This window comes from Epinephelus lanceolatus, chromosome 15 (genome assembly GCF_041903045.1).
Source record: "Epinephelus lanceolatus isolate andai-2023 chromosome 15, ASM4190304v1, whole genome shotgun sequence".
Taxonomy (NCBI): Eukaryota; Metazoa; Chordata; class Actinopteri; order Perciformes; family Serranidae; genus Epinephelus; species Epinephelus lanceolatus.
Window position 1 is genome coordinate 4,142,501 of NC_135748.1, and position 26,534 is coordinate 4,169,034.

General features: G+C 42.4%; 1 protein-coding gene across 1 annotated transcript in view; it reads left to right on the plus strand.

Moving 5' to 3' along the window:
* LOC117267599 (protein phosphatase 1 regulatory subunit 37) overlaps positions 1–26,534 on the plus strand; it is a gene marked incomplete at its 5' end in the record, with an annotated part of 122,884 nt that overhangs the window by 44,181 nt on the left and 52,169 nt on the right. The window contains 4 exons of the mRNA XM_033643599.2: positions 5,898–6,053; positions 8,071–8,183; positions 11,229–11,370; positions 20,283–20,449. Of these exons, the coding sequence (XP_033499490.2) occupies positions 5,898–6,053; positions 8,071–8,183; positions 11,229–11,370; positions 20,283–20,449 (578 nt within the window). The remainder of the gene's footprint in view (positions 1–5,897; positions 6,054–8,070; positions 8,184–11,228; positions 11,371–20,282; positions 20,450–26,534) is intronic.

The window sequence follows — 26,534 nt, forward strand, 5'->3', positions numbered from 1 at the left end:
GGTGATGGAGGATTATGCTCAGGGGAATGAGGTAGATGATGAATAAAAGTGGACCCAATACTGACCCCTAGGGGACACCCAGTGAAACAGCAGAACACCTCAACCCGTGGTTCCTCATCTGGACAAACTATTGTCTATCAGTAAGATATAATGTGAACCACGGAAGTGCAACACCAGTGATCCTATTTCAGCCATGCGTTCCAGGAGTAGTGGGTGGGAGATGGTAACGCAGCACTGAGATCAAGGAGGATAAGGATGGTGAGCAGTCCAGAGTCAGCTGCATGGAGGAGGTCACTGGTGAGTTTTACCAGGGCTGTTTCAGTGCTGTGTTTTGGGAGGAAACCAGATTGGAAGGGTTCGTGGAGGTTGTTTGAGTCGAGGTGGGACTGAAGTTGAGCAGCAACCACCTTCTCCAGGATTCTGGATATGAAAGGGGAGGTTTGAGATTGGCCTGTAGTGGTTAACGTCAGCTGGGTTGGTGCTGGGTTTTTTTGAGGGTGGGTGTCATTGCAGCCAGTTTGAGGGTGGGGGGTACAGTTCCAGAGGTAAGGGAGGAGTTGATTATTGCAGTGATCATGGGGGACACAGATAGCAGGCAGGCTTTGAGGAGAGTAGTTGGGAGGCGATCAAGCTGACAGGTGGTTGGTTTTGCTTTGTGGATGAGCTCAGAGATGGATTCTTCTGAAGCAGGGGTGAAGTTGGAGAGGGGGCTAATGAATGGTTGGCCTGTTGGAACTGACCAGGGTGGGTCCTTTAAGGAGGTGAATGAAGACTGCAGTTGTACGTGGATGTGTAGAAGTGTTGGGGGGAGGGTTTTAGGAGGTTTTAGGTGGCTGGCTGTTGTGAAGAGGGTTCTGGTATCTTTGGCAGTACTAATGAGGTTGTAGTAGTATGAGGATTTGGTTGATGTTTCTGTTTCTGAAGGTGATAGTCCTATGCTCTTTAATTTTGGATTGTGAGGCATGAACCTCAAACAGAACAACTTTATGACCAGAAACAGGGAACTCAGTGGCAGAGAGATTAGAGGGAAAGATACCAGTGCAACAGATCAAGTGAAGTGTATGACCCTTGTTATGTGCTGGGAGATTGACATACAGATGGAGCCACTTCAAATTTCCGTTTCCGATCCGTGACAGGTCCCTGTCGTCACCTGGCCGGGCTCGTAGCTTTAATGAGATCCCCCGATGACACAGAGAATACTGGGCCAACTAGTAACGCCCCTAACATTAATTTGTAGAAACCAGTTGCAATGGTCTGTCTATCCACCAGGAGGAGCAGTGGGTGTGGAAGCTGAAGTGGTTTACTCCGCCTCTTACAGTATTACAGTATTACTGAGAGAGCTTCCCACACAGAACTTATTTTAATGATTATCACTATATATATATATGGGGCATTCTACCGAATGTGTGCAAAGTTGGGCTGGAAATATTTTAAAATTTTGTTTTGTTTTATTTCTAAAACTTTGTAAAGGTCACATATCTAGTAAAATGACTGTAAATTTTTATATTGTATTTTCAGACTGTTTTGGAATGGTCTTCCTCTCCCAAAATTTGTCACTACTGAAACATATAGTATACATACATACATACGTACATATATACAAACATATAGTTACACACTGATTTTCAGACTTTGGAAGACATTCATTTAAAAAATGATGGGAGTCAGTGACTTACCATGCAGCCATGTGGGACGGGGGTGCAGTACTACCCCCCTTCTCAGAAATTCAGGGGTGTGGCTAAAATCCAGATTCACCAGAGCATTAAAACTCTTGTGTTTCGGTAGTGACATGAAAACAAGGGACACTGTTTTTTTAGCGTAGTTTCTTAATTTAAAAATTAATCCCACAATACATCTAAATCTTTCAACTTCTGTTTAAACTTAATCACAAAGATGTTTTAAATTACACTTTTGAAAAAAATATGAAAAATGTTTTAAGTGTTATTTACATGAATTGAATTTTAGAGGTCAGGTTTGGGGACAGCTACTTCCCAATAGAAAGTACCCTGTAAATGGTGATTTTGTATTTATTTAGCTTATCACTTTTCCATTTAATGTCCTGGGTTGAAATAGGTCATAACATAATCTTTGTAAATATCTATGTCTGATTATTCAGTTATATCATTTTTGTTGTTTTTTTTGGTAAGGGACAGCACTTTGCACAAAATTGGTAGAATGCCCCATATATATGTATATATATATGTGTATATATATATATGTACATATACAATACCATTATTATGGCGATGTAAATGAAATTTATAGTGCTGTTAGATTTCTGTTACACCACCCCACTCCGTTTACAGAATGTGTGAAAGATGAGGATTTTTTTAACCTCAGCAAAAATGTTTTGCAAAGACTACACGCCAACAAATATGGACTGAAGCAGAATCTTTCAGTAGATAAAAACAGCTTCTGAATATTAGAAATGATTACATAGATCTTTTCTTTCTTAATTATTATTTTGAGGACTGTACAAGGCTCTGCACACGCTCTGCCTGCTGCACGCAGCACGGCTTCACCTCACTGATCTGTCACTGTCTAAACAGATTCATGGAAGCGATATTTCACATGATCTGATGAAGAATTTGTGATAAAATGTCTATTACTATTTATTAACACTATCTGCCAAGGGGTCATTTATACCCCCTACAATTTTCAAATGCTTGTAACTTTGTCACAATAAAACTCTAACATCTCTCTGCGAAATGCATGCTAGTTTTGACAGAAAGAAAGAAAGAAAGAAAGAAAGAAAGAAAGAAAAAAAGAAAGAAAAGAGGAGAGGGGAGGGATTTGGATCGTGTAGCCTAATTATGACCCGGAGCAAATGGATGAATGTCGAACAAGCTCTGGCGATGCTTCAGGACATGAGACAGAGAATCAGATGGGGGAGAGGTGATTGAGGGAAAGACAGATGGGGGAGACACAACGGTGGAAATGAGAGAAGAAGAACTGGATGAGGGAGAGACCGATCATCTGTCCTTTTCACCTAGCAAGGAGGACTCATATATATATATATTAAAACTAAACGACTAAAATGTTGTGCAGTAGTTTCTAGCAAGATTACCGCACTTGCGAAACAAATTTTATGTATTTTGTATAGTGTCGGATCAACCCAGACGTTGCGCTAGACTTTTTTCGTCGCCGGTCATTTTGACCGACAGGGTCATAAAAATCCAGTCATAATCTATTTTTACCGGTCATTTTAATTTTCGTTTTTAAATGATAATAAAGATATTCAAAGATATTTAGTTTTCATTCGTTCGTTTTTAATAAATCCAACAAGCAAGTTATAAAGTGTGCATTAATAAGGACATGAACGAAAAGATGAACAGACAACCACACACCGCAGCGCTTCAGTTCGGCGTCTGGTCTATTTTTCACGCAAGCCGCAAGCGCTTCTGTCAAGCTGGATAGAGCGGATCGTACCAAACAGGAAGTCGGACACAGAAAAGACAAGAGAATCCAGCCAATTTTCAAAATAAAATAACAGCAGCATGCACGATGAACGTGAGGAGAAAATACCGTGTTTATAATTTAAAATAACACAACAGTGCATAACCGAACACATTTTTCAATACCCTAATCACTTCATTACAATTTTAATTTTGTGTCACTGAGCCTACAGACATAACTACACAAATAAAATGGTCAGAACAATATGCCCTATTCAATCAGTGTTTATCCAACACGCTCAGTACATGGACATGCAATGACAAATTGTCCTTAACTTACTACATTATAAAAAACAATTCAAATATGGCCTTACCCATGTTTAAAATGACCTGTTGATGTGAAAAAACGAGTACTGACGGGAACAGACGAGTGGAGTCGATGTTAAACCGACGCGGAGAGCGCAGGAGAAATGCGCTGCCGGACAGTCAAGCACCTGCGAGTATACTCGCAGGACTTCTGCGGCACTACCGCATCTGGTGTGTCCAGGCCATTATGTCAACAACCCTACATGAAGCAGATGAATGACTTTTTCTCTGCAGTGTGAAAACGGCAGCCACTTAAACCACTGACTGTGCACTCTGCCACCAAGTGGGCAGGGGTGGTAATTGCAACCGGTCAAAATGACCGATGGTCTTCAGATTTTCCGGTCATTGTTGTAAAAAAACGGTCAGTGACCGAGAATATCTGGTTAATGCGACCCCTGGATCGACCAGATCTGTGTGAGGGCTATACAACTGGAAAAGATGGGACTGTGTGGAAGTGTATACAGCTGGGATTAAGCACTGGGAGAGCGCAGTCACAGAACATCTTGACTGAAGTAGCATTCCCTCTGAATAGGTAACACATCGTCACTATCGATGTCTGAACTACCGCATAAAAGTGACCTTTTACAATTTTTCACATTATAAACTAAAAAAAATGATTTTGTCTCTTAATTAATGTCAATGTTATTTTAAAATTTAAGCCTCTTAATGAGCAACTTTTTCGAAATGATTTAAGTATTTTTTTTAGTTTAGTTTTTTTTAGTTATTTTCAGAACGTTTCTCATTATTCTGAGAGACTAACTCAATATTTTCAGATCAGGAGACCTGGGCCAATTGTAACAACATTTTAGGTTTTCCTAAATAACTAATGTGTTTATAACACTGATGCTGCAGCAGATAAAGGTGGTCATTTTAATAACTTAAATACTACTGGGTGGCTTATTGTAACCTGTAATAATATAACCTAGCAACAAATTTATATTATTGTACAAAAGTACTGTAACTAATGGGCTAAACTAATAGGCCTGTAGTCAACCAAAGAAAATCTTGGTCGACTAAAGTCGCACAGAATCTTCAACTAATTGATTAGTCGTGGGGAAAAAAATCTGCACGTTATTTTTTACTTCCGCTGTGGTGTCTGTGTCACTCTGCAGTTACACCTCCAAAACACTAGTCGGCGGTGGAGGACTGTGTTAAGTGCTGTAAAGTTTAGTTCAAATCAAACTTTATTTATATTGTTGATTCAAAACACACATTAAATATGGCTTAATAGAGACAATTACAAACACAAGTACGCAAATTTGCTTCACTATAAATTGCAGAACTGACAGACAAACACTTGTCTTTATCTGGGCACATTTCCCCCACCAATACAACATGCTAACGTTATTAGCACAAGTCTATGGCATTTTACATTGTATAAATTAGCCTAGCGTCTAGCGAGCTTTTCCTCTTCTCATAAAACCAGGGACAACAGCAACATTTAACAAAGGTAACGACACTCAATGTGGTTCCATTACAGCTCACAAGGTTCAATTACAAAACAACTGTCTTATACTGAACACGTTTTCCAAACAAATACAACATGCTAACATTATTAGCGCCAGCCTATGGCATTTTACATTGTATAAATTAGCCTAGCAGCTAGCGGAGATTTTCTTTGCTCATATGAAGCCAGGATAAATCCCAAAGTATAAATCCCTGAAGGATAGATCACACACAAGACTTAAAATGCTACTTTAGTGGAGGCTTTACTGTCTTCACAATTTATTATTTCTTATCTGTGAAATACAAGTAAATACAAGCTTTGTTTCCACTGAGGGAAATGATGTTGGTACACAGAAGCCGACAGGAAATCTGTGTCACCTCGACGCTGAGCTAGGCTGGGCGAGTTCAGCTTTCTGTCAACACCCCCATTTTCACAGGTAACTTAGCCTGTCCCTCCTGCTGCAGGAAATAATGGATTAATCCTGGAAAGCTGTTGATGTAGCACTTTTCTCCTTATGGAAGTAACACAGCGATTATTCAACCAGTGAGAATTTACACAAATGATAAAGTCACACAACACATTTGCTAGTATTTGTCTTGCAGCGTACAAACCAATAGAGAAGTTTGAGGAGACTAATTGTACTTTAAGGGAGTAACTTTCCTGATCCTCTCTTCTGTTGCTGCTTGTAGTTGGCGCACTGAAGTCAAACAAGGCTTTGCAAGAGCTCTACCTTACCAACAACCTGCTGAACAGCTACCAGGATGCCCTGCAGCTAGGAGACCTGCTACGCTACAACACCACTTTACACACACTGGAGCTCAGCAGCAATGCTGTGGCAGATGCTGGTAGGACGTTCATCTAGAACAAAAAGTGTACATTTATTCAAAGATGTGCAGGGCAAAATTTGATATCTAAAAAGTCATGTCTTCATTACAATATGAGTCTACAAGAGCATTCAGTTTATAGTAGGAAGAGTAATTTTGAGGATGAGCAGGTCTTAAAGTTGAAAAAGATGTGTAGAAGCTGTGTTAATCTTGGATGGAGCCAGGCTAGCTGTTTTACCCTGCTTTGAGTCTTTATCATAAGCTAAGCTAACCATGTCCTGACTTCAGCTCTTTACTACCCAGAGTTAAAAGATGTGGCAAATAAACTCCAACAAAAAAAGTCAGCATCGCACACAAAGAGTCATTTGAGCCGCACTTTTTGGAGGTGCATTCAGAAGTTGTTTTATTCATTGTACATCTTAACAACAATTCACTGAAAGAACAAAGCAGGCATGCCTCAGTGCATGATCCAATTCTTTGTCAAAACCTACAATTTCCAGGATTTACGTTGGTAGTGAGATCAGAGATTCTTGTTTGAATGACGAGGATTTGGAAATGGTAACACACAGATAGCAAAAGGACGAGAGAATGCTGGCCTACATCAATTGCCCAAAGGCAGGCTTATAGCCACGGTCTACATTCGCTGAGTCAGACTACTGAATGCACAGACATGACATTGATATCAGTCTTCTCATCTCACACAGTAAAACCTTGAATAAGCATATTTGCCAAAATGTCAAACTATTCCTTGAAGATGCCAATTTACAGGTCACAGTTTACAATTTTCTACACTCAGCCAATGGAATTACAGCTTTTTTGATGTGTCACTTACACTTGATGTGTGAAGTGCACATAATGTAATTAATTACTATATTACTATGTGATTGTTAGGTGATGGGTGAAATGTAAAAACAATTTACATAGTATAACTATTTTTTGATCATCTTCACATCTCACTCTCTGAAAGAAAGCTAGTCACAGTAGTTTCCAGAATGTTGCATAATGCCTTTAAACATGAGGCAAAGTTGACATGTTGCAAAATGCAGTGCAGAGCAAATGTATGTATGTATGTATATGACTGGCTCCATCTCTTGGCTCCACCCCACTGGGTGTATGCGTTGTAGTTTATTTACATATCTTGACCATGATGAAAGGGCTGCATGGTCTTTCCTCCCAAATGCAGGCAGCACCACTTTGCAACCACATCTGAATGGGTTATAGCAGTGAACAAGAGTGTTTATTCCACCTGTGGTAAAGGGCAAACAGGAACAGGACAACATCTCACATTCCCACAAACACACCAGTCCTGATTCACCATAAAGCACACGCCTTCTCTCCTTATCGCTCCATAGCCCTCTGCTCTGTCAGATCAGCATATAGAAAAGAGTCACCTGGTTGAATGGTGCTGTCCAGGATTTAACCAATCATCAGTGAATCAATGGATTTTACCCTTACCATTTTGATATACCATTAGAAAATGATGTGGCACAGAGTTTATTATCCAAAGCCTGTACAGTGGCTAGCAGGATGCTAGTTCTTCTGGTGCCCATCTTCTCTAGCTTTTCCTCAATGTTTACTGAAGTTTACATTTGAAAACCTTGACCTGGCAAGCTAGCAGCTAGCTAGCAGAAGTCCGCAGAAGGAGAGCTTACAGACTGGCAAGTTGATTTCCTCATCCTGATTAATGACCCACAGCCAAATGCCACCACCAACTAACAGTAACCACAAAAGGCACCACCAAGACTTGCAAAATAGACAAGAAATTTAGCAGAAATAACTAGAAACGTCCACAACAACTTATTATCTACTTAGTTTAGTGAAGTTTATTTCAGACAGTCATGACATAAAATGTACATTCTGTACTACTTTTGAGTTATGTGAAAATTTTAGGCGTAGCTATTTTCCTCATAGTTACTGGAGCTCACTTCCATGTAACATCTCAGTATGATTTAGCTTTCAAATATTAAGAAGTTCAGTTGAACCTGTTCAGCTAATTAACACAATTTAATGTGTGCTTCTTCTTTTTTTCACTATCCAGGTCTGGAGGAACTGTGTGATGGTCTGAGGTGGCAGACAGCAGGTGTGAAGGTCTTACTGCTGAGGAACAACCAGATCACTGCAAATGGCATGGTCCATCTGGCCAAGGCTCTGGTAAGAACCATAATGTCGGCTTTTAGTTGAGAACAAAATCAATGAATGCCAACAGTCAGTACACGCATTTATTCAAATAAAAGTCACATTAACACTACAAAGATACACAAAAGTGTGCAGAGAGATGTTGGAAAGGCCAATTTGAGGCCCTGTTTAGACGACAACTGTTTCTCTAAAAACGTAAAAGTCTGTCCTTTGCATTTTAAAAACTTATGCGTTTATATGACAATGTTATTGAAACGATCCCTGTTCACACGGAGCCGCAAAATCTACTGGAAACGCTGTAGTATGCACACCAGGCCAATGGGTGGCAGTGTAAATTTGCAAAGCAACACCGCGGCATGACGAGCGCCTGCGCTGAAGCACCTTCCTCTACAACACGGTGATTACAAACCAAAACAAAGAAGACACACTGGCGAAAGCATGCACAGATAACTTTGTCTGGATGGACGACGAGGTGGAGTTGCTACAGTAACAGATCTACACTTCACTTCAAATCAACAGGGTGAGCAGCACAAACAGAGCTCGGCATTGTTGTTGTGACGGTTGACTTTCTTGCGCATGCCTAGTGACTGTAACTGTAATGCGCATGTGCAAAAAGTCACTATCCTAGGAAATGCAAATTCTTATTGGGGAGGCTGTAGGATCCAACCAGGAAGCATTATGAGGCCCATATTTTCTTCATATTTTCTTTCTTCACCAGATAACTTTATTAATAATAATTTGATAAAATAACTTTGCTATCTTAACTATCCCACCATTACTTATTCTTAAAATAACTTGTTAGTTGTTACAAGTAGCAGGTAACTTTTGTGTTGAACCCTTAACTTATTAAGAGATTTGATCATAATGCCGTTCTAATGTAAGTAATGTGAAATAAAATCCATGGTCCTCAGGACTCTTAGGTTAAACACACGTTAAATTTTGGCTGGAATGAAAATCTGGTTGACAAAATTTTAAATGTCTGACAACCTTAATGTTGACAACACCATTATGACGTTATGCAGACGTTGGGTTTTGTTCTCCATACCTCACGACTAAATGTCCTTGTTCTAAATCAAGATGATGTTGGCATGACAAGCAGTGTACCCAAATTCGTACATATCCCATGTATTTTGAAAGGTTGTCATCACATGATCAATGCACTGACAGCAGTAAACAAGGAAGCATCCCGAGCACTAGTAAGGCTGGTGGCAAGCTGGAAGACAAATCAAATGGATAACTTCAAAAGTAACTGTCTTTTAGTATCAAAATTTCTCTTCATGTTACTGTCCCTCCACCACAGCTCAGTAAGGACACACTATCAAGAAAGGAAACAGAGAGAGGGAATTTCAAGCTAAACTTTGAAAGATATCTTCTTGATTCCATTCCTGACAATGAAGCAATCAGAGCAGCCCTATTAGGTTAGTTAAACTGAGTTAAACAGTCCAACTGATACCTGCTTCTCTTTATCTGGTACTGAGGATGAAGAGTGTTGGCCTCATCTGGAGAATTCCCCCTCTAAAATAGTCCCGCCTCCACACATTTCACTGTACACTCCTAATAACATGCATTCCTTCCACCTGATTGGCAGCATAAACTGCACCTTCCTGTCATGTGAGTGGCGATTGTGGAAGTCAAAAGGCTAGAAATTAAAGGCCTGCCTTGTATGTTCACACTCACACACACACACACACACACACACACACACACACAGACACACACACAGACTTCCCGTGTCTCCTCCAGTGCTACCAAAAGAAGGAACAGTTTGATTAAATAATAGATGTGTGTTAAGCAGGGGTGCTCATGCAGCCTGCCAGTCATGGGGATAAGTAGATGTCCTTGCAGGCCATAATGATGATAATTAGACCCGTAGCTGGTCGTGTCGAATATGATGATGAGGAGAGCTGTTATTAACCTTTCTGGTTGGTGTATGTGCTTTTCCCCTCTGTCCTCGTGGCTTGTTGGGGAGCACATGTGGACCAAAATCCACTTCCACCTCTAAAATCTGGCCAATGATGTGAAAATTTACTCTTTGTTTAAAAATAAATAATTAAAAAATCCTGAGGTGAATATGTCATGCAAGACCCCTTGCTTTTTTCCTACTTTGTGTGTTATGCTGTTTTTTTGTTTAAAGCCAGTATGTCATGTGTGAAAGCATACTGTGTTTTTGGTGGTTTCACACTCTTACCCCCCTCAAACTTCTCACTCCAACCCTCCTGTGGTTTACGTTTGACAGGCTTCAACCATGCTCGACTCTCACACACTCTGAACAAGGCAGTCGCCTCTTTAATTGTCTGCTATTATCCCTCGTGCATATCCATTCGAGATGCTCTTCCTCCCTCTCCTCCTCCCCTCTTCACTGGAGAAGCTTCTCGCCACGCGTTGGATGTGGCGGTGCCTCTGTGTGCTGCAACTCAGCAAGGAAAAGGAGGGGGGACCCTCTCAAGTGTGTTTGTTGTCACCGTGGTGCAAATTAACTTAGAAGAAGACGCTCTCCGGGTCTGTCGGTTGCCTTCCTGGCTTCTTTTCCGCCCCCGCGCTCCCTCTCTCTTCAGAGCAGTGACCAGAGGAGTTTAACAAGGGTGGCGAGGCGAGGGGGCAACTGAGGAGTGGGTGGCACGTTCCTCGTCAAGCTGTTGGGCAACATGGGCCTCTTGCGCCCCAGACACCCCCAGCTTTATGTGCCAGCTAATCAACCTTCAATGCTAATGTGTCTCTGGAGAGTGGAAACAGAAGTTCTAAACATTTAAAATGAAAGGAAACATTTTGAAAAAGAATAGTAATCATTGCATGAAAATAATAATAATAATAATGATAATAATAATAATAATAATAATTATTATTACTATTATAATAATAATGACGATTAAGACTTATCAGCTTTCCCATACTGAAAGGATACACACTACAAAGAGTCTAAAGCAAAGCCTCATTGTTGGGTAAAGTCACATACTGATTAAAAGTCTTCAGTTTTTGTTGGTATCCAGTCCAACCTGAACCTGGCTCTAGTCTGAGCAGTGTTTAGTGAAAGGTAAGAGCTGTGATGATGCTGTCTTTCAGCCCATGCTGAAGGTCCTGCAGGTCCTGGATTTGGGTGAGAACCTCCTGGGGAATGAGGGGATCCAGGTGATCAGAGAGCCTCTGATGGTGAACCGCTCTGTGTTGCAGCTCGGCCTGGCCCAGGCAAACATCACATGTGAAGGTATAACAACACATCTGTAAAGAGTCTTTTACATGCCACACCTTTTTTGTTATGGTATTTGGATTTACAACTAAAGAGAACAATAAATACAGTAATTTCACAAAGATAAGGCCATTCAAATAATCTGTATTTTTATTGTTAAATTGTTGTTTACATTTAATCTTCATTTAATATAGAACTACCGTATTTCTCATATATAGTTGCAGAATAATTGTGTTGAATTTGGTCACAAATTCACATCTTTGCTTTCATATCAACCATTTCCATATCTGATTATTATTACTATTACTATTATTATTATTATTATTATTATTATTTTCAATAATAATAATGATAATATCACTGTCAAAAAAAGCACAGTGTTCCAGGCCCCAAGCTAACAGTGTCCAACTAACACTCCAAAACTCAAGTGTTGTAGAAGACTAAGTAAGTTTGAGAAGGTGGAACTGATTATATACTTGGAATTTGTGCGTTGTGCAGTAGCATTCCTGCCTTTTTGGAAACCGGGAAGTGAGACAGAAGTCCTTGGGATATAGTTAACCCCTTTGATGCAGATTTCTGCACAGGTCTATTTTTGAAAATCTGTGCCTGCCCATACCCATAAAACTTAGTACTAGAACCAACCCGTAACCCATCATTATGTCGAAGTTCAAACTGCACCCGCCCACAGCCATTAATAAAAGTCCCACGACCTGACCTGCACCCATTATTAAACACACACAAGCTACAGTCACTCGCATTAAACCAGGTTCTGTGTTCTAGAATTACAAATCCAGTGGAGGAAAAGTCTTTTTCACTGGCTGCGCTTGATGCCTGGATGGTGAAAATATTCTGTGTAATCACTGCTAGGTTAGGAAACATTTTAGCATGCTCCTTACACCACCATAAAACCACAAAAGGACCTTTGGGTGTCTTGAACTCAATGTAGGCTGCCACCTCATCCTCAGGCTGTGAAGTTTCATCACAAGAGTCCTCCATATCAGTGACAAAGGTGACGACGGGTTCAAACATTCAAAGTGCCTCATTGACTTTCAAAATAAGGGGAATTGCAGCTTGATAATAGTGATTTAGATGTCTAGATATAACACATATACTGCACGTCTTTTTCAATTGTTTTATTCTGAAAAAACCCCCAACATTTTTGTTCTCACTGCCCGCTGTGTTTTTACCTGTGCCCATACCCATGACTTTATGTATGTATAAATATATATGTATACACACATATTTTTACCCATTACACAGCTTTTTTCCTGTGGGTACATGACCTACACTAGCTCTGATGCATGATTAAATTATGTCTGGGATACATCTTTAAATGGCCAACATTTCCATAAAAAAATATATTTTAAAACAAAGATGGTTTTAGCAGAGTACATTTTGACACTGATGTTATCAGTATGCACTGTTACAGCGGTTTTAGATTTTGAAGGCCGTTAACACATTTTTGAATTGTCTAAAGTTGTGATTTCTTGTTTGGGACAAGGCTGTTCTTTGGCACAGGGCAAGTTTAGAAGAAAAAAATGAAAAAATGAAAGCAGATCAAAATATTTAATAAATCATTAATTTCATATAAATAAAACCTTCAAAAAAATAATGTTTCACCCCAGAAACAGAATTAGTGTGTTGATAAGTTAGAATTTTAAGTTGTTTTTGTTTTGGTAGGACATGATTTGTCCAAATTCTCAAGAATAGGTGAACTAATCTTTTCACTTCTAAAAACACGTAGTCAGTTTTGTGGTTTTAAACTGGTCATTTGGATCCATGACATTTAAAATTAATTTGGCCTGTTAAAATTTTGACCTTAATTTTTTGGTCCAGAGGTAAAAGTTAAGTATTGGAAAATGGAATACTACATAAGCATTCACTTTTGCTTTCCAGATATACTGTAGTTTCTTATCATTAATCCCTGATTAATTATCTAAACTCATCTAGGGTGACCATATTTTGATTTCCAAAAAAGAGGACACTTGGCCCGGCCACGAGATAACCTGCTTAAATGATACTCACAGTTTACTCAAAGATGCCTTATAATTTTAAGTTTATATGTATGGATAGAAAATTCAGTTATATTACAAAATAATATCTCTCAAAGACAGAAATTCAGATAGGCCCCTATAGACAGGGGACACATACACACACTAGAGTGTGGCTACCCGATCCGAGCCCGACAGGCGCCGACGGCAGGCCTACCCGACGGGTTGGGCCGGGTTCGGTCAAAAATGTATAAATTGTATTCGGGCTCGGGTCAGATTCAGTCAGCTTTCAGTGAAAATGTAGTGTAAAAATGAATAAAATGCTATTGTCTGTCCTGTTTATTGCTTGTAGACTGTTATTTACGTGACATCACCTGAAGAAAACACACACACTCATTGGCTGTTTGTTTCTACCTCTCCCCTCGCTGGAAGCCTCGGACCTTCTGCCACCTTCGCCTTGATAAAACGCTGAAAATAAAATAAAAGGGGGAGACAGGTTTTTCCTTTTTCATCTTATTTTGTTATATTTCTCCCTCTCCCCTCGCTGGACCTCCCGCCACCTGCTTTCGTCTCAAACATGGAGGTCTCCCTCTCCACAGAGCACCCACGGCGCACGCCCGGCCTGTTAAATAGCCTGTAACCATAACAACTCTGTGACATACTCAGTGCTTTGGTAATTAAATAATGTTGGGCTCGGTTCGGTTTCGGACATAACAAAACATAATGACTGTCGGGTTCAGACAGAAATATGCGGCTGTGCCGCGCTCTAACACACACACACACACACACCCACACACACACACACACACACAGAAACCTTACATTATCATCAATTTATAAACACCCCCCGGACGCCCTGGACAGGATGTGAAAAGTGGACATGTCCGGGCAAAAGAGGATGTTTGGTCAGCCTAAACTCATCACCTCCCTGTAATGCTCTTATTTGTAGCTAAACTACGTTAGAGACAAGCAGCACACTTACTGAAGCACATTTAAACTTCTAACATTTCTAGAGGCAGAGCTGCTCTGGGTGCAGAATAGGGTTAATGATTGAGCCAGTGTCCAAGCCAAACCAAGGATTTTTCTAGCTGGTGAGCTTTTCACCACAGCATGAAAGAGTTAGGGGGTTAAAGAAATGTCATAGAGTCAGTCACCTCATTGCTCAGCATGCAGAGCAGGCATCTCTCATATATTACCAGCAACTCTCCACTGTCTCAATTTTAATGAATTTTAAAACATACAATCACAAACGAGAACTAAAACAAAATATAAACAGTATTTAAAATATATAGAGAGCAAAACTATAAAAAGCACTGGAATAGTACAGTAAAATACACCAGTCCAGCCACAGCAACAATGTCACTAAATGGCCACTAAAACTCAGTCCCAGCTATGGCATAAACAGGATTACTGCCAGTCCAATGTACCTCTCAGCCAGGGGCAGTCCTTGTTTTGCAGCCGGCAAGCAGGGAGTCACTGTAGCGGAGTTGTGAGGAGAAGGATCCTTGTGAACGTGGCCATGACTTGTTGTTGCTGGAACGCCTCCTCTTACTTTGACTCCAATGATAGGTGGCTCTGTGTCCAATCCTTCTGTCCACCGAGCCTATCCTCCACGACTGGCCACTCCTCTCGGTCTCTAAAGCCTCCCATGTCCTCCCTGTGACCTCTCACTGTCGTGTCGTCTCTGTGTCTGCTGCTTAAAGTCCGCATTTACGTCTTTCTTCCCTTCAACCCTCCCCCCTCATTAATAATGGTCGCCCTGACCATCTACTCAGTATGATACCTGGCCAGGGGCACACCCAAATTGAGCCACTGGGAGCATAAACTCAGGTGGATAAGCCTGGGCTGGGTCTCTGTTCTCTGCTGCAGGCTGCTGTGTGGCACTCAAGAACAGCTCTGGGAGCCACCATGTTGGAGGGGGCAGCTGCTCAGCCTGGACTGGAGCTGGTGGAGGTGGTTATTCTCGCTCTCCGCTGCCTTGCCCAGCATCTACGGGACAGAGCTGAAGGTTACTTCAGTGTACTGTTTGGGTTGGTTCAACTTACCCTCTGGTTGCAGCACATAGACAGGATGGCCCTCCTGTAACAGCTGGACCATCACAAATGGTTCTGGCTGCCACCTCTGGTTCAGCTTGCCCCCTATCGAAAATTTCGCACCAACACCTGCTCTCCAGGAAACAAAGGTGCTAGTTTTTCTCATGTATTGTACCTGCCTTGGTCCCATTCCTGTCTGTGCTGGGTTCGTGTCCTGACCCGTCTGGTACATGTCGTCCAGAGCATCCCGGTGTCTCTTTATCCAGCCCATCTGTGTGCGAGGCTCCGTCGTCTACCTCAGGCCAGTTGTCCATTCAACAGGTAGCCTAGGGTGCCTGCCAGATATCACATAATCCGGGTCCGGCCTGTGGTACTGTGGGTGTTGTTGTTGTAGGCCTTGAGGAGTGCTGGCAGATTACTAGGCCACTGAGCTTGATCTACTTCAGCTATGGAGTTCAACAATCACAACGGAGTCTGGTTGAAGCGCTCACAAGTCCCGTTCCCTTGAGGGTGGTACTCTGTGGTGCGACTCTTCTGGCATCCATAGAGGTGGCAGAGCTCCTTCATCACTGGAGACTTAAACTGGTCTGTCAGGATCTGCTCCTGGCATCCAAACGTCTGGATTAGACTGCTGTACAGGGCTTGTGCAGTCATGGGTGCAGACTGATCTTGTGTGGCTACTGCAAGGGCATACTTAGAAAACAGGTCTATTTTCACAAGAATATATGGGTAGTGGTCCTCTGGCTGCCCCAGGGACAAGTAATCCACCCCAACAATTTCAAATAGGTAAGATGTAGCAATTAGCACAAGGGCCTCAGGGCCAGCCTTCATGTAGACACATTGGGGGCAGGTACTAGTCCACTCTTTTACCTCTTGGTTCATCCCAGGCCAGTAGCAGCACTGGTGAAGTGCCACTAGGGTCCGTTCAGTACTTGGGTGGCCCATGCTGTCGTGGTAGGCCCTCCATACTTCCTTGGCCTCAGGCTTGGGAACATGCACTTGGAAAACCTCCAGCCCAGAGCCCACATGTCGGTGCAGCTTCCTCAGGACCCCGTCCCGCAGCACAAGATGGTCCCAGTCTCATCATAGCTGCTTAGCATACGAACCCAGGGGGTCGCACCACTCCACTGATGGGAGCTGTTGTTCTTTCCACTGCCTTAGTTGTCTCAGCCCAGGGTCCTTCATCTGCGGCTCTGCCCACGTCTTGCCTCCTTCGACCGCGGCTTGATCTACACACACTGGTGCCCCCTCCTGTGTGTCTGGCAGCCATTCTTGCTCTGGACACCTGGCTGGTATTTGATATCTGAAATTGGCTAGTTGTGCTGCCCACTGTTGCTTCACTGTCCCAAGACAAATTGTCTGCAAGTGCACCAATGGGTTGTTGTCTGTAAAGACAGTAAACTCAGCACCATAAAGATAGTTTTTAAACTTTTCAGTGACCACCTACTTCAGGGCCAATAATTCTAATTTGAATGAGCTGTAGTGCTGGTCATTGTGCTTCATGGGGTGAAGGCTTCGACTAGCATAGCCAATTACTCTTTCCTTACCGTCATGTACTTGTGCCAGTACTGTGCCAAGAACTTCCAGGCTAGCAACAGTGTACAGTCTGAAGGGCTGGGTGAAATCTGCGTAAGCCAGTATGGGTGCACTAATCAGGGCTTGCTTCAGCTGGTTGAAGGCCTGCTGACATTCCAGCAACCACTCAATGGAGGCACTCCCATGCATCCTAGTAGCCCAAGTCAGGGCATTCAGCAGGGCTGCAGTCTTGGAGAAGACTGGTATGACATTGCGGTAGTAACCCATGAAGCCCAGGATGGACTTTATCTGTTTTACAGTCTCTGGGATGGGCCAGTCTTGTACTGCTGCTGTTTTATCTGGGTCAGTTGCAACTCCCTGTTCACTGATGATGTGTCCCAAGTAGGCCTCCACCTCCACCTGAAAGAGGTGGCACTTTTTGAGCTGCAGTTTCAGGCCATGTTAGTGTAGACACTGGAACACTTCCTCCAGGTGGCACAAGTGGCTGTGGAAATAAGGGGAAAAACAACCATGTCATCAAGGTAAATTAACAGCGGGTCATTTACTAATTTTCCCAAGCAGCATTGCATCAATCTTTGAAAAGTGGCTGAGGCATTTAATAACCCAAACGGCATCTGGTTGAACTCATAGAGGCCTAATGGGGTTGTGAAGGCAGTGTTCTCTCTGTCTATGGGGTCGACTTCCACTTGCCTATAGCCAGGGGCCAGGTCCAATGTGGAGTACCACCTTGCTGCTTTGAGTCCAGTCAATGACTGATTCGATTCGAGGGAGTGGGTAGGCATCCTTGTGGGTGAGGGCATTTGGCTTCCTGTAATCTACGCAGAAGCTCCAGCTCCCATCTTTCGCGCACAACTGGGGCGGCCCAACTGGCTGCTGCTGTGGTATTTTCGCTATGCCTTGGTAGGGTGGAAAGGGCCCTCTGGTGGTGATACGTTGACACTCTGCAAATGCTTGTGCCCAGGCCTATCCTTCCACAAGAGGCAGTGTGGTTTTGAATGCTGACAGCCTAGGCTGGTTACCCTGAGTGAGTGCAGACCAAACAGAGCCCGGCACTTTGACACTTCCTACCATGCAGTCGACCAAGACATATCCAACATAAGGGATCTTCAGGCCATTTACAGCACAGAGTCAGCCAGAGGGAGTCTTTCACACTGGTCACATGGGTGCCTTCAAGATATTCCCTAAACATGCTCAGACTCAGTAAGGTTACTTGTGACCCAGTGTCAAGTACAAATGGTACACTTTTACCATTCATCTCCAAACAAACATCAGGACACTTTGATTCAAGTGTGGGCTCTTTATCTTGGGTGACTACCCCCACCACTAGGCCCTCAGTCATTGGGGGGCTAAAATTTCCTACTCCCAGATGGTCTGTGGGGGCACTGGCATTGGACATGCCCAGCTTTGCCACAGCTCCAGCAGATGGGTCTGCCCTGTGCATCCAACTGGTACGCTGGCACTATTACCTTTTGCTGTCTCTCTTGAGGGGCTCATGTTGGGGCTACCTAGCCGTCTAAAGTATGAGCATGGGGGGTTGGTGGCTCTCGGGCCGCAAGGAGGGCTTTTACCTCCTCCATCAAGCTGGCTGAAAGGGCCTTCCATCTGTCCCTTTGTCTCTCCCTGTTGCAGCTCTACTTGGATCTGGCTTTTAAGTTGCTCCAGATCAGAGGCTGTGTGTCACAGGGTTGGGGCAACTTATCTGCCCAGGATGGACTCTTCTCCTTCTTGCAGCTGTTGTTCTAAGGCCTGAGCCTCCTTATAGGCAGACTCGAAGGTCATGTGGTCATCCCGCCATATCTGTTGGCTCAGCTCTTGCTTGATGGGCCCAGTTTGTAAACCCACTATCAACTGATCCAGCAGTAGTTCATTCCCCTCTTCAGTTCCATCTCGCTCTCGCCATCTGAAAAAGAGTTTCACAGCCTCAATATGAAAACACTCACTCTTTCATCTGCCTGCAATTAAAAAAACTGGCTCTCAGCTGCACTTTAGTTCTGGTTTAGTATACAGTCCCTGTAGCAGAACCAATACTTTTTTTCCAGAGTCTACCAACTGCAGTTCTCGCTTGGTGTCTCCTTCTAAAGCACCCAACACAAAATCAGCCTGTTGCTGCAGTGTCCACCTGAGCCCTCCATTCTCCAAATCTTGTTTTTCATCATCAGATATTGAAAACCCATGCAGCCCCCATAAACCATGGCATAGCAAGCTGAGTGGTACTAGCTGTACTGCTATTAGCCTGTGCCGGATCCATTTCCTATCGGTGGGGCTGGTAGTCCTGCTGTACAACGCCAAGAAAACAGTGGTGTCCCACTGGATTAAATTTTTTAATTATTACCAGCAACTCTCCACTGTTAGAAATGGAGGACACCACCTGTGCAATAAAATCTCAATTTTAATTAACTTTAAATAATCATACAATCACAAATGAGGACTAAAATAAGATATAAACAGTAATTAAAGTATATATAACAGCCGGATTACCGCCAGTCCAATGTACCTGTCAGCCAGGGGCGTTAAGTCCTTGTTTTGCTGCTGGCAAGCAGGGAGTCACTGTAGCAGAGTTGTGAGGAGAAGGATCCTTGTGAACGTGGCCATGACTTGCTGTTGCTGGATCGCCTTCTCTTACTTCGACTACAATGATAGGTGGCTCCGTATCCAAGCCTTCTGTCCGTCAAGCCTATCCTCCATGACTAACTGCTCCTCTCAGTCTCTCAGGCCCTCCTCGCACCGGTAGCGCTGTTGAGGCGAGCATAGAGCGTCCTCAGTCACTGTCACAAACAACAGGAGAATCTCACATGCACATGCACTTATAGGTAATTCACTTTCCTTCACTTGTCTGTATTGCACGTTGAACTCAACTCTATGGCTAGCTGCTCATCTCGGTCCGCTCAAGCCTCCCGTGTTCTCTCTGTGACTACTCACTGTCGTGTTGTCCCCCATCTGCTGCTTGGCATTTGCATTTATGAAATTGTTCCCCATATTCTCCGACTGGTCACACCTGTCACTCATTAAAACAATTATGTCTAGCCGCTACCTCTCTTCAGTCTTGCACAGTCAATGAGTGGTGGAGGGGGTGTGTCTAGTACTCAGTCATTCATTGTAGTGCAGGCGCAGCCAAAGCACACCAGTGTCACAGCAAGAAGACAGCAAACAATAAAAGTCACATGCATAAAAATAAAACACTGAGACTGCTGCCACAATTCACAACCGGAAAGGTGTAATACTTTGACAATACCAAACCTAAAAACTGCAGTCTAGACAAAGTAGGTTATTTAGGGTAGCAAGTCAAGAGAGGTTTTCAAACTACCCTTGTGACCTGGGCATGCTTCTCAGCTAGCCCTCTTTAACTTTTCAACCTTGTCTTTTGATGAAGGAGCTGTGGCGTTGGCAGAGTTTCTTGCAGAGAGTCATCACATTCAGCAGCTGGACCTGCGTCAGAATGATGTGAAGGTTGGAGGCCTGATGGCCTTGAGTCTGGCCCTGAGGATCAACCATTCGCTGACTAGCTTGGATGTTGACCACATCCTCCCACAGGAGCAGGTAGGTGCAGCAGCTGTCATTGTAGCAACAGATCTGAATGCTCTAGTATGTGCTTTTTCACTGGATTGTAAGTGGTTGTTCAAATTTGGCATGTTCAGAGACAATTTTAGCCTTTATACAGTGGTGCATGTATTTTACTGTGCTACAGGCTTAGCTCCCAACGAGTGTCTGTCATTTCACAGCTGCTTGATCTCTTGGGGGGGTTGTGTGCTTTGTGATACTGATTTAGCTGATAACAAGAGTCTGTTGTTGCGCAGTGGCTTATTCTTTGGTTAGGGGTGTGTTTATGTTAGTGTGCTACTGGCTTAGCTCCTAAAGAATGTCTGTCATTTCACAGTGGCTCAATCTTTGTTTCAGCTCCCTCAGTGGACACGCCTCCAGCATCTCAGAGCAGAGAATATGTACTTGGTGATTTTTTACTCATTCAAATTTGACTGGATGGTTAATGACATATTTTTCTGTGACAAATTCATTACACGTTTAATTTTGCTTTACCCAGACCTTATTTACTCCCTGCAGAAAGTTATTTAGTACACCACTCGTATTTGTACTTTTGCAACACTCTGCATCATTGCCCACATTGTCACATAATTGCCAGTTAACAATATAATGTTAAACCATCCGTACGCCCACAAATCAGCACAAAACATGGATCAGGATTATCAAGATGCCACTGCAGTCATCTGTAACTGTCTCAAACTATATCAATATAGAGAACAATGTTAAAGAGGCTGGCTGTCCTAACACTGCCCAGTACAAATATTATTTGCCTCAAAATAATATATCAATAGTCTTAAACTAAGACTAAGACTTATTTAGAAAAATAAAACAAAAAACCTTTAAATGTCATATGAACTACATTTAATGGGCCCTCAAACAAGCTCACTTGAGTCGCTTGCTCTCCAAACCATGGTGTTAACTAGTCAACTAGTTATTGTCATGTTTATAGTTATTACTAGTTATTACATGATTGTCACTAAAGCAGCAGTTATACCTCATGAGGAGGAGTCTCATTTGTCAAATGACCTGTTCCTCCTCCTCGAAGTCTGCAAGGACTGTCCATGTCCATATTATAATTATATAGCAAATAACGACAATTGTTTAATTAGTAATTATAATGTTATTACTACATTTAGGAACAGTAATGTTCTACATGACTGTGTTATACAGACAAATTTAAGGTGATTACAGTAACATATTACACCCAACACAGCACAAGTACCCTCACTGTAAACCCCAATCCATCCATGACACAAAATTTAATGTAAATTCTACACAAATTCCCCAGATAGTCAAAATAACATAAAAATGTTAGGCTCACTTGACACAAAAACTCATCCATTGTGAGCTTATGTTAACTTTTTACTAGCATGGGTAGGTGTCACTGAAGGTCTCAGAAAACTGAAATTTGAACATCCATGACATCCATGGCATCTCCATCTGCTGCATGTGATAAGACTGAAAACTCCAGAACAGATACTGTACTAATTAGACCTTGTGGTTTGATTGTTAGTCAACAGGATTATTTGAGGCATAAAAATATTACCCGGTGTTATGAACTGTGATTTGTGTTGCTACAAGGCTGTATATTGACCCCTGCCTGGTGTAAACAGTCCAGACTACTGGTGATGCAGCCTGATAGTAAAATGGATACACTTTGTGTTTTGGCTCTGTAGGCATTAAATGATTATTGGTGCTTTCATTTAAAATTCCCTTCCTAGTTTAGAAAGACGGGGTAGTAGTGACTGAGGAAGACTCATCTTTAACGTCATGTCTTTTGTGATATATTCAGACTCACTCTGGTCGCATTTTTCATTTGGAGACACAAGTAAGTCATTTGTGTCTCATCAGTGATACTTGTTTTTTGTTTTTTTTTTTTTTGTTTTGTTTTTTCGTCTACCATCCAAGGCTGCAGAGGCCTGAGGAAAACGATGCCATAACTTTAATACATGCCCCTGCTGGATTCACAAAATAATTACCCACACTTGCCATCTGTTTGTCATGATTTTATCTCTGCTAACTTATTTGCATATTAAAGCATTAATTAAAATCTCCAAGGAACGGAATGCTTACTTTAAAATTAACTCTGAAGGCGATCCGTGCACAGCTTCCAAAGTTGTTTTATTTTTGTTTGCAGTGGTTTTCTGTTTGTCTGCGTGTTGTTTACACGATTAAGTCTGATTTTTATGAAATGTCTCCTCTGGCTAAAGTCAAGCGGCAAGATGCGCCAGATTTTGGAGAAGCAGCTTTTAAGAGCCATGACGCTTCTGTGAATGTGTGTCATTAAAGCTGGGACTTCTTCGTCTCCTTCCTCACTTTTTGCACATGCACCAAAGCCTCCATATTGGCGGCTCTGTTTTCACGCTCCTCTAAGCCGCCGAGAGACGTGATTAGCATTTCCACCATTGTTGGGAGTTAGTGTGGCTGGATATTTTAAGGGAATGGTAATAAGGGAATTTTTAAGCTCTGTCAGGTTTTGGAGTCACACAGCTGGGATTTGTCTTGGCGTGGCATATCCAGGTGGGAGGAGTGACGATTGTATTAAAAAGCAAATCTTTCCATCAGAAAACAGCGGGTGGCCAGATCAAGTGTTCTCGCTCAGTCACATTCCCTGGGTCGCCAAGGAATATGTGAAAATTTCATTCTTGTGATGGAAAATAAGTGTGGGTATGAATGTGACTGAGTGACGAAGGGGTTATGGCAGCACTTTGTGTGTTTGACAGAGTCGCTCATATGGAGTTTGTGTGTTCCTACATGTGCCTTTTGTATGTGTGTGGCTTTACGGCGATGTGGGGGGTGATTGAAGATGCGCATATTTAAAAAGCGAGAAAAGAAGGTGGCAAGAGGGGAGGAAATCTGGGTCCTCTTGTCTTTGTTTACAAGAGTCTGATTTTTCATGTCTGTTGCCACGCTGCTCCATTTGATCACTGGCCTGTTTGCTGTTAATTATTAATTATTTACCCATCTAAAATATTCATGCACCCTGGCCCTAGTGGAAAGCAATCTTTTCTGAGGGGCAACTTCTCTCTGTAGCCTTTACAAGGTGGAGTTGTTTATACATCCTTATCAGGGGACTCTGTCAACCCAGCTAATGCACTAAACTTCCCCCTCTCATAATCATGGGTCGAGGACTAGGGAGCCTCAGCAGCCTGTTTACCTGTTTGACGCTTAAATATTTGGCTTTGGATTTAGCCAACGTGGCGTCCTGTCAGCTGTTCTCCAGCAGAGGAGCTCAGTGATAATGCTGGAGAGTGTCCTCTTCTGAATGTCGACCCAGCAAGGTGTAGCTGTTAGAGCCTGTCTCACTGAGTGATAATTACAGCAGCATGGAGTGTGTTTGTTGGTGTGTGTGTGGAAGGAGAGGCAACAGGAAGGAGGTTCAGTGGTTTGTTTCAGTGGTCCAGTGGAGAGGGGTGACAGGAGCAGTTGTTATTCTTTGACAGGAAGCCAAAAGGACAACAAGGTATTTAATGCTTAAAGGTTAAAGGTATTTTTACCAACTTCACTTCTGTTTTGTTAAATAAAGCATTTACATCCACTCAGGCCACTATATCTGGTACACCTAAAACCTATAGGAATAAAACATTCTTGCACACTAGCTTTTTACTTTGTATAGGTCCACATGTTACAGCAGGCCATCATGTACATTTTTCTGTATGTTTCCATTTATTGTGCAACCAGTGTCTGTTAACAGTCACTTTGGTGGCAGGTGTGATTCTGATGGGTAAACAGCTTGATCAGACAGTACATTGGTTTGTGGACAGCTGTTTTGAAGCCTCAAGTACAGCATTTCACCCGTCAGCATCTTGGCATTTTGCAACCACAAGTGACCATGTTTGGGTGAGAGGGTGGAGCTGTGGTGGAGCAAGGGGTGGAACTGAAGGAGAGGACACTATCAGCAGACAGTCTAGGCCCACCCTTAATAATGCGTAACTTAAAGTCAAATGTAAATGAGTAAGTTATAAAAAAAAAATTTTTAAAAATCACCTCCCGTACAGTTGTCTGTGACTGATCTCTGGAGCCAGTGTCAGCTGGCTATCCAAGAACTGCAGTTTTTGGCACTTCTGTGTTGGCTTGATTTTGCAGCCCCAGAGGTTGCTTTGATGTTATTTGTAGAAATATTGTTACAATTGTTAATGTAGGCTAATAAACGGTTAATGTAATGAATGGCTTAGAACACCTGTAAAGCCAATGCTTTCTCATCCCAGCTCGTCAAATATCGTCGCTTGGTCAGTGAACTTTCAGGTTTACAAATGACACCCTCGGTATCCTCCTGCGCCTGTTGTTGAAGTTGCGGGATAGTGTGTCAATTGACACTTGTTACATGCATTGTCTTTTCAAGATACATTTGTTCGTTAGATGCATACCGTCTTTTAAACTTACAACACTGGTAAAGCAGCTCATTTTTACATTTATTTCCTTCTACAATAAAAGCACGTGGTTAGGTTTAGAAAAATAAAATCATGGTCAAAGTACAGGGTTTGTTGGACCCCTCCACCTCCCCTCCCACCAACCCTATAGGGACTTTCTAGCTCATTGTATTACCTTGTCACTGGTGGAGTTTTAAACTGATGCCATCTGTTGGTGTTATAAACTGGTCTTTTTGCATTTTTGTCTGTCGCCAAAATCACTGACAAAGCGATGGTATTTGATGAGCTTGAAATGAGAATGGGCCGGTAAACTGCAGTGATACATGCATAGTTAAAAGTTCCAATGCTGTTGTGTTTGTTTCAGCACTCATGGAACGCCTCTTATTCAATCAAATTGCTGGGTTGAAACTTGCTGTTGTATAATGTGACCTTTTTATAGTCAAAAATGTGCACATTTAACCTCTGAATATAATGCACTCCAGTACAACATCACTAAGTGTGACCTCAGTGGTAAAACCAGCACACTCTCACTCCAGCCTCATCACATATTGACATTTGGTCATGGACTTTCCACATTGAGATATGACATGCAAGGTACCCTGGGTGCATTGGTAGTTGACGTTCTGGGAGGCCATGTCAACTTCATCCTATTACATGTGTTGTCTGTTTTCAAAATACACTTCTGTTTTCACAGAAAATGTACAGTTTGCACACAGTCTCTTTCAAAATAAACTCACTACGTTGGCACAACACCACAAATTGATTTTTTTCTGTTGACAACAAATGCACATGGTTATGTTAAGCCAACACACACACATGGTTAGGTTTAGGAAAAAAAGAACAAGGTTTGGCTTTACAATCGTAGAGAAGCAAACACTGGCCTCCCGGGTGAAAGTTGGTGGTTGTTGGACCCAACACCACCCTCCTGCCCACCCTACTCGGACTTCTGCCACCTTAACTTTCGTTGTTGCCCAGATGTGTTTCCCCCTGACACTACTGGCTGCTGTAACACAGTAACAGCAACCGGCCTTGTATCATGACCGTTCATCCCTACAGAGAACTGTATTAACACCTCTATGACTGTAAAGAATAGAAACATGAACATCATAAAAACAGACTTTTCTGATGCTTTTTATGTACTACTTTGCATCAGATTGTACTGCTGAAGGTCACCTAATAAAGTGGCTACTGAGTGTATAAGACACCTTTCATATTAAAAATATACACTTTGCTGTGATTTCCACAGAGTGGACGTAGGGCCTTGGGGCCCCAGAGAGGTTGTTCAATATGATAATTCAGCTTTGTGAAAGTGATTGATTTTTGTCAGTGCAATAAGAGTTTGCCATAGCGAATCTGTGCCAGGTCACTGCCAAGAAACACAAGCAATGCACGTATACAACTGTAATTATGGATTTGTGTCATATTAGTTGTGAGGTTTAAATGCAAACCATTTGCCTCATAAATAATATGTTTACATTGTCATTGTGAGTATGTTACCATGCGGAAGTTAGTATTAAGCTCAAGCAGCGGCTAAATACAGCCTCACAGAGCTGCTAGCTTGGCTGTAAACTCTTCGCCTTGTTGAACTATGAGTGACCTCCAGTGAGAAACTATTGGATACAAGTTATGACAGTTAGAAATATAGCAAGATTATGGGTGAAATACAGTGACCCTTTCTTTGACTGAACCAGACCAAAATGAATGCCACTCTCTTG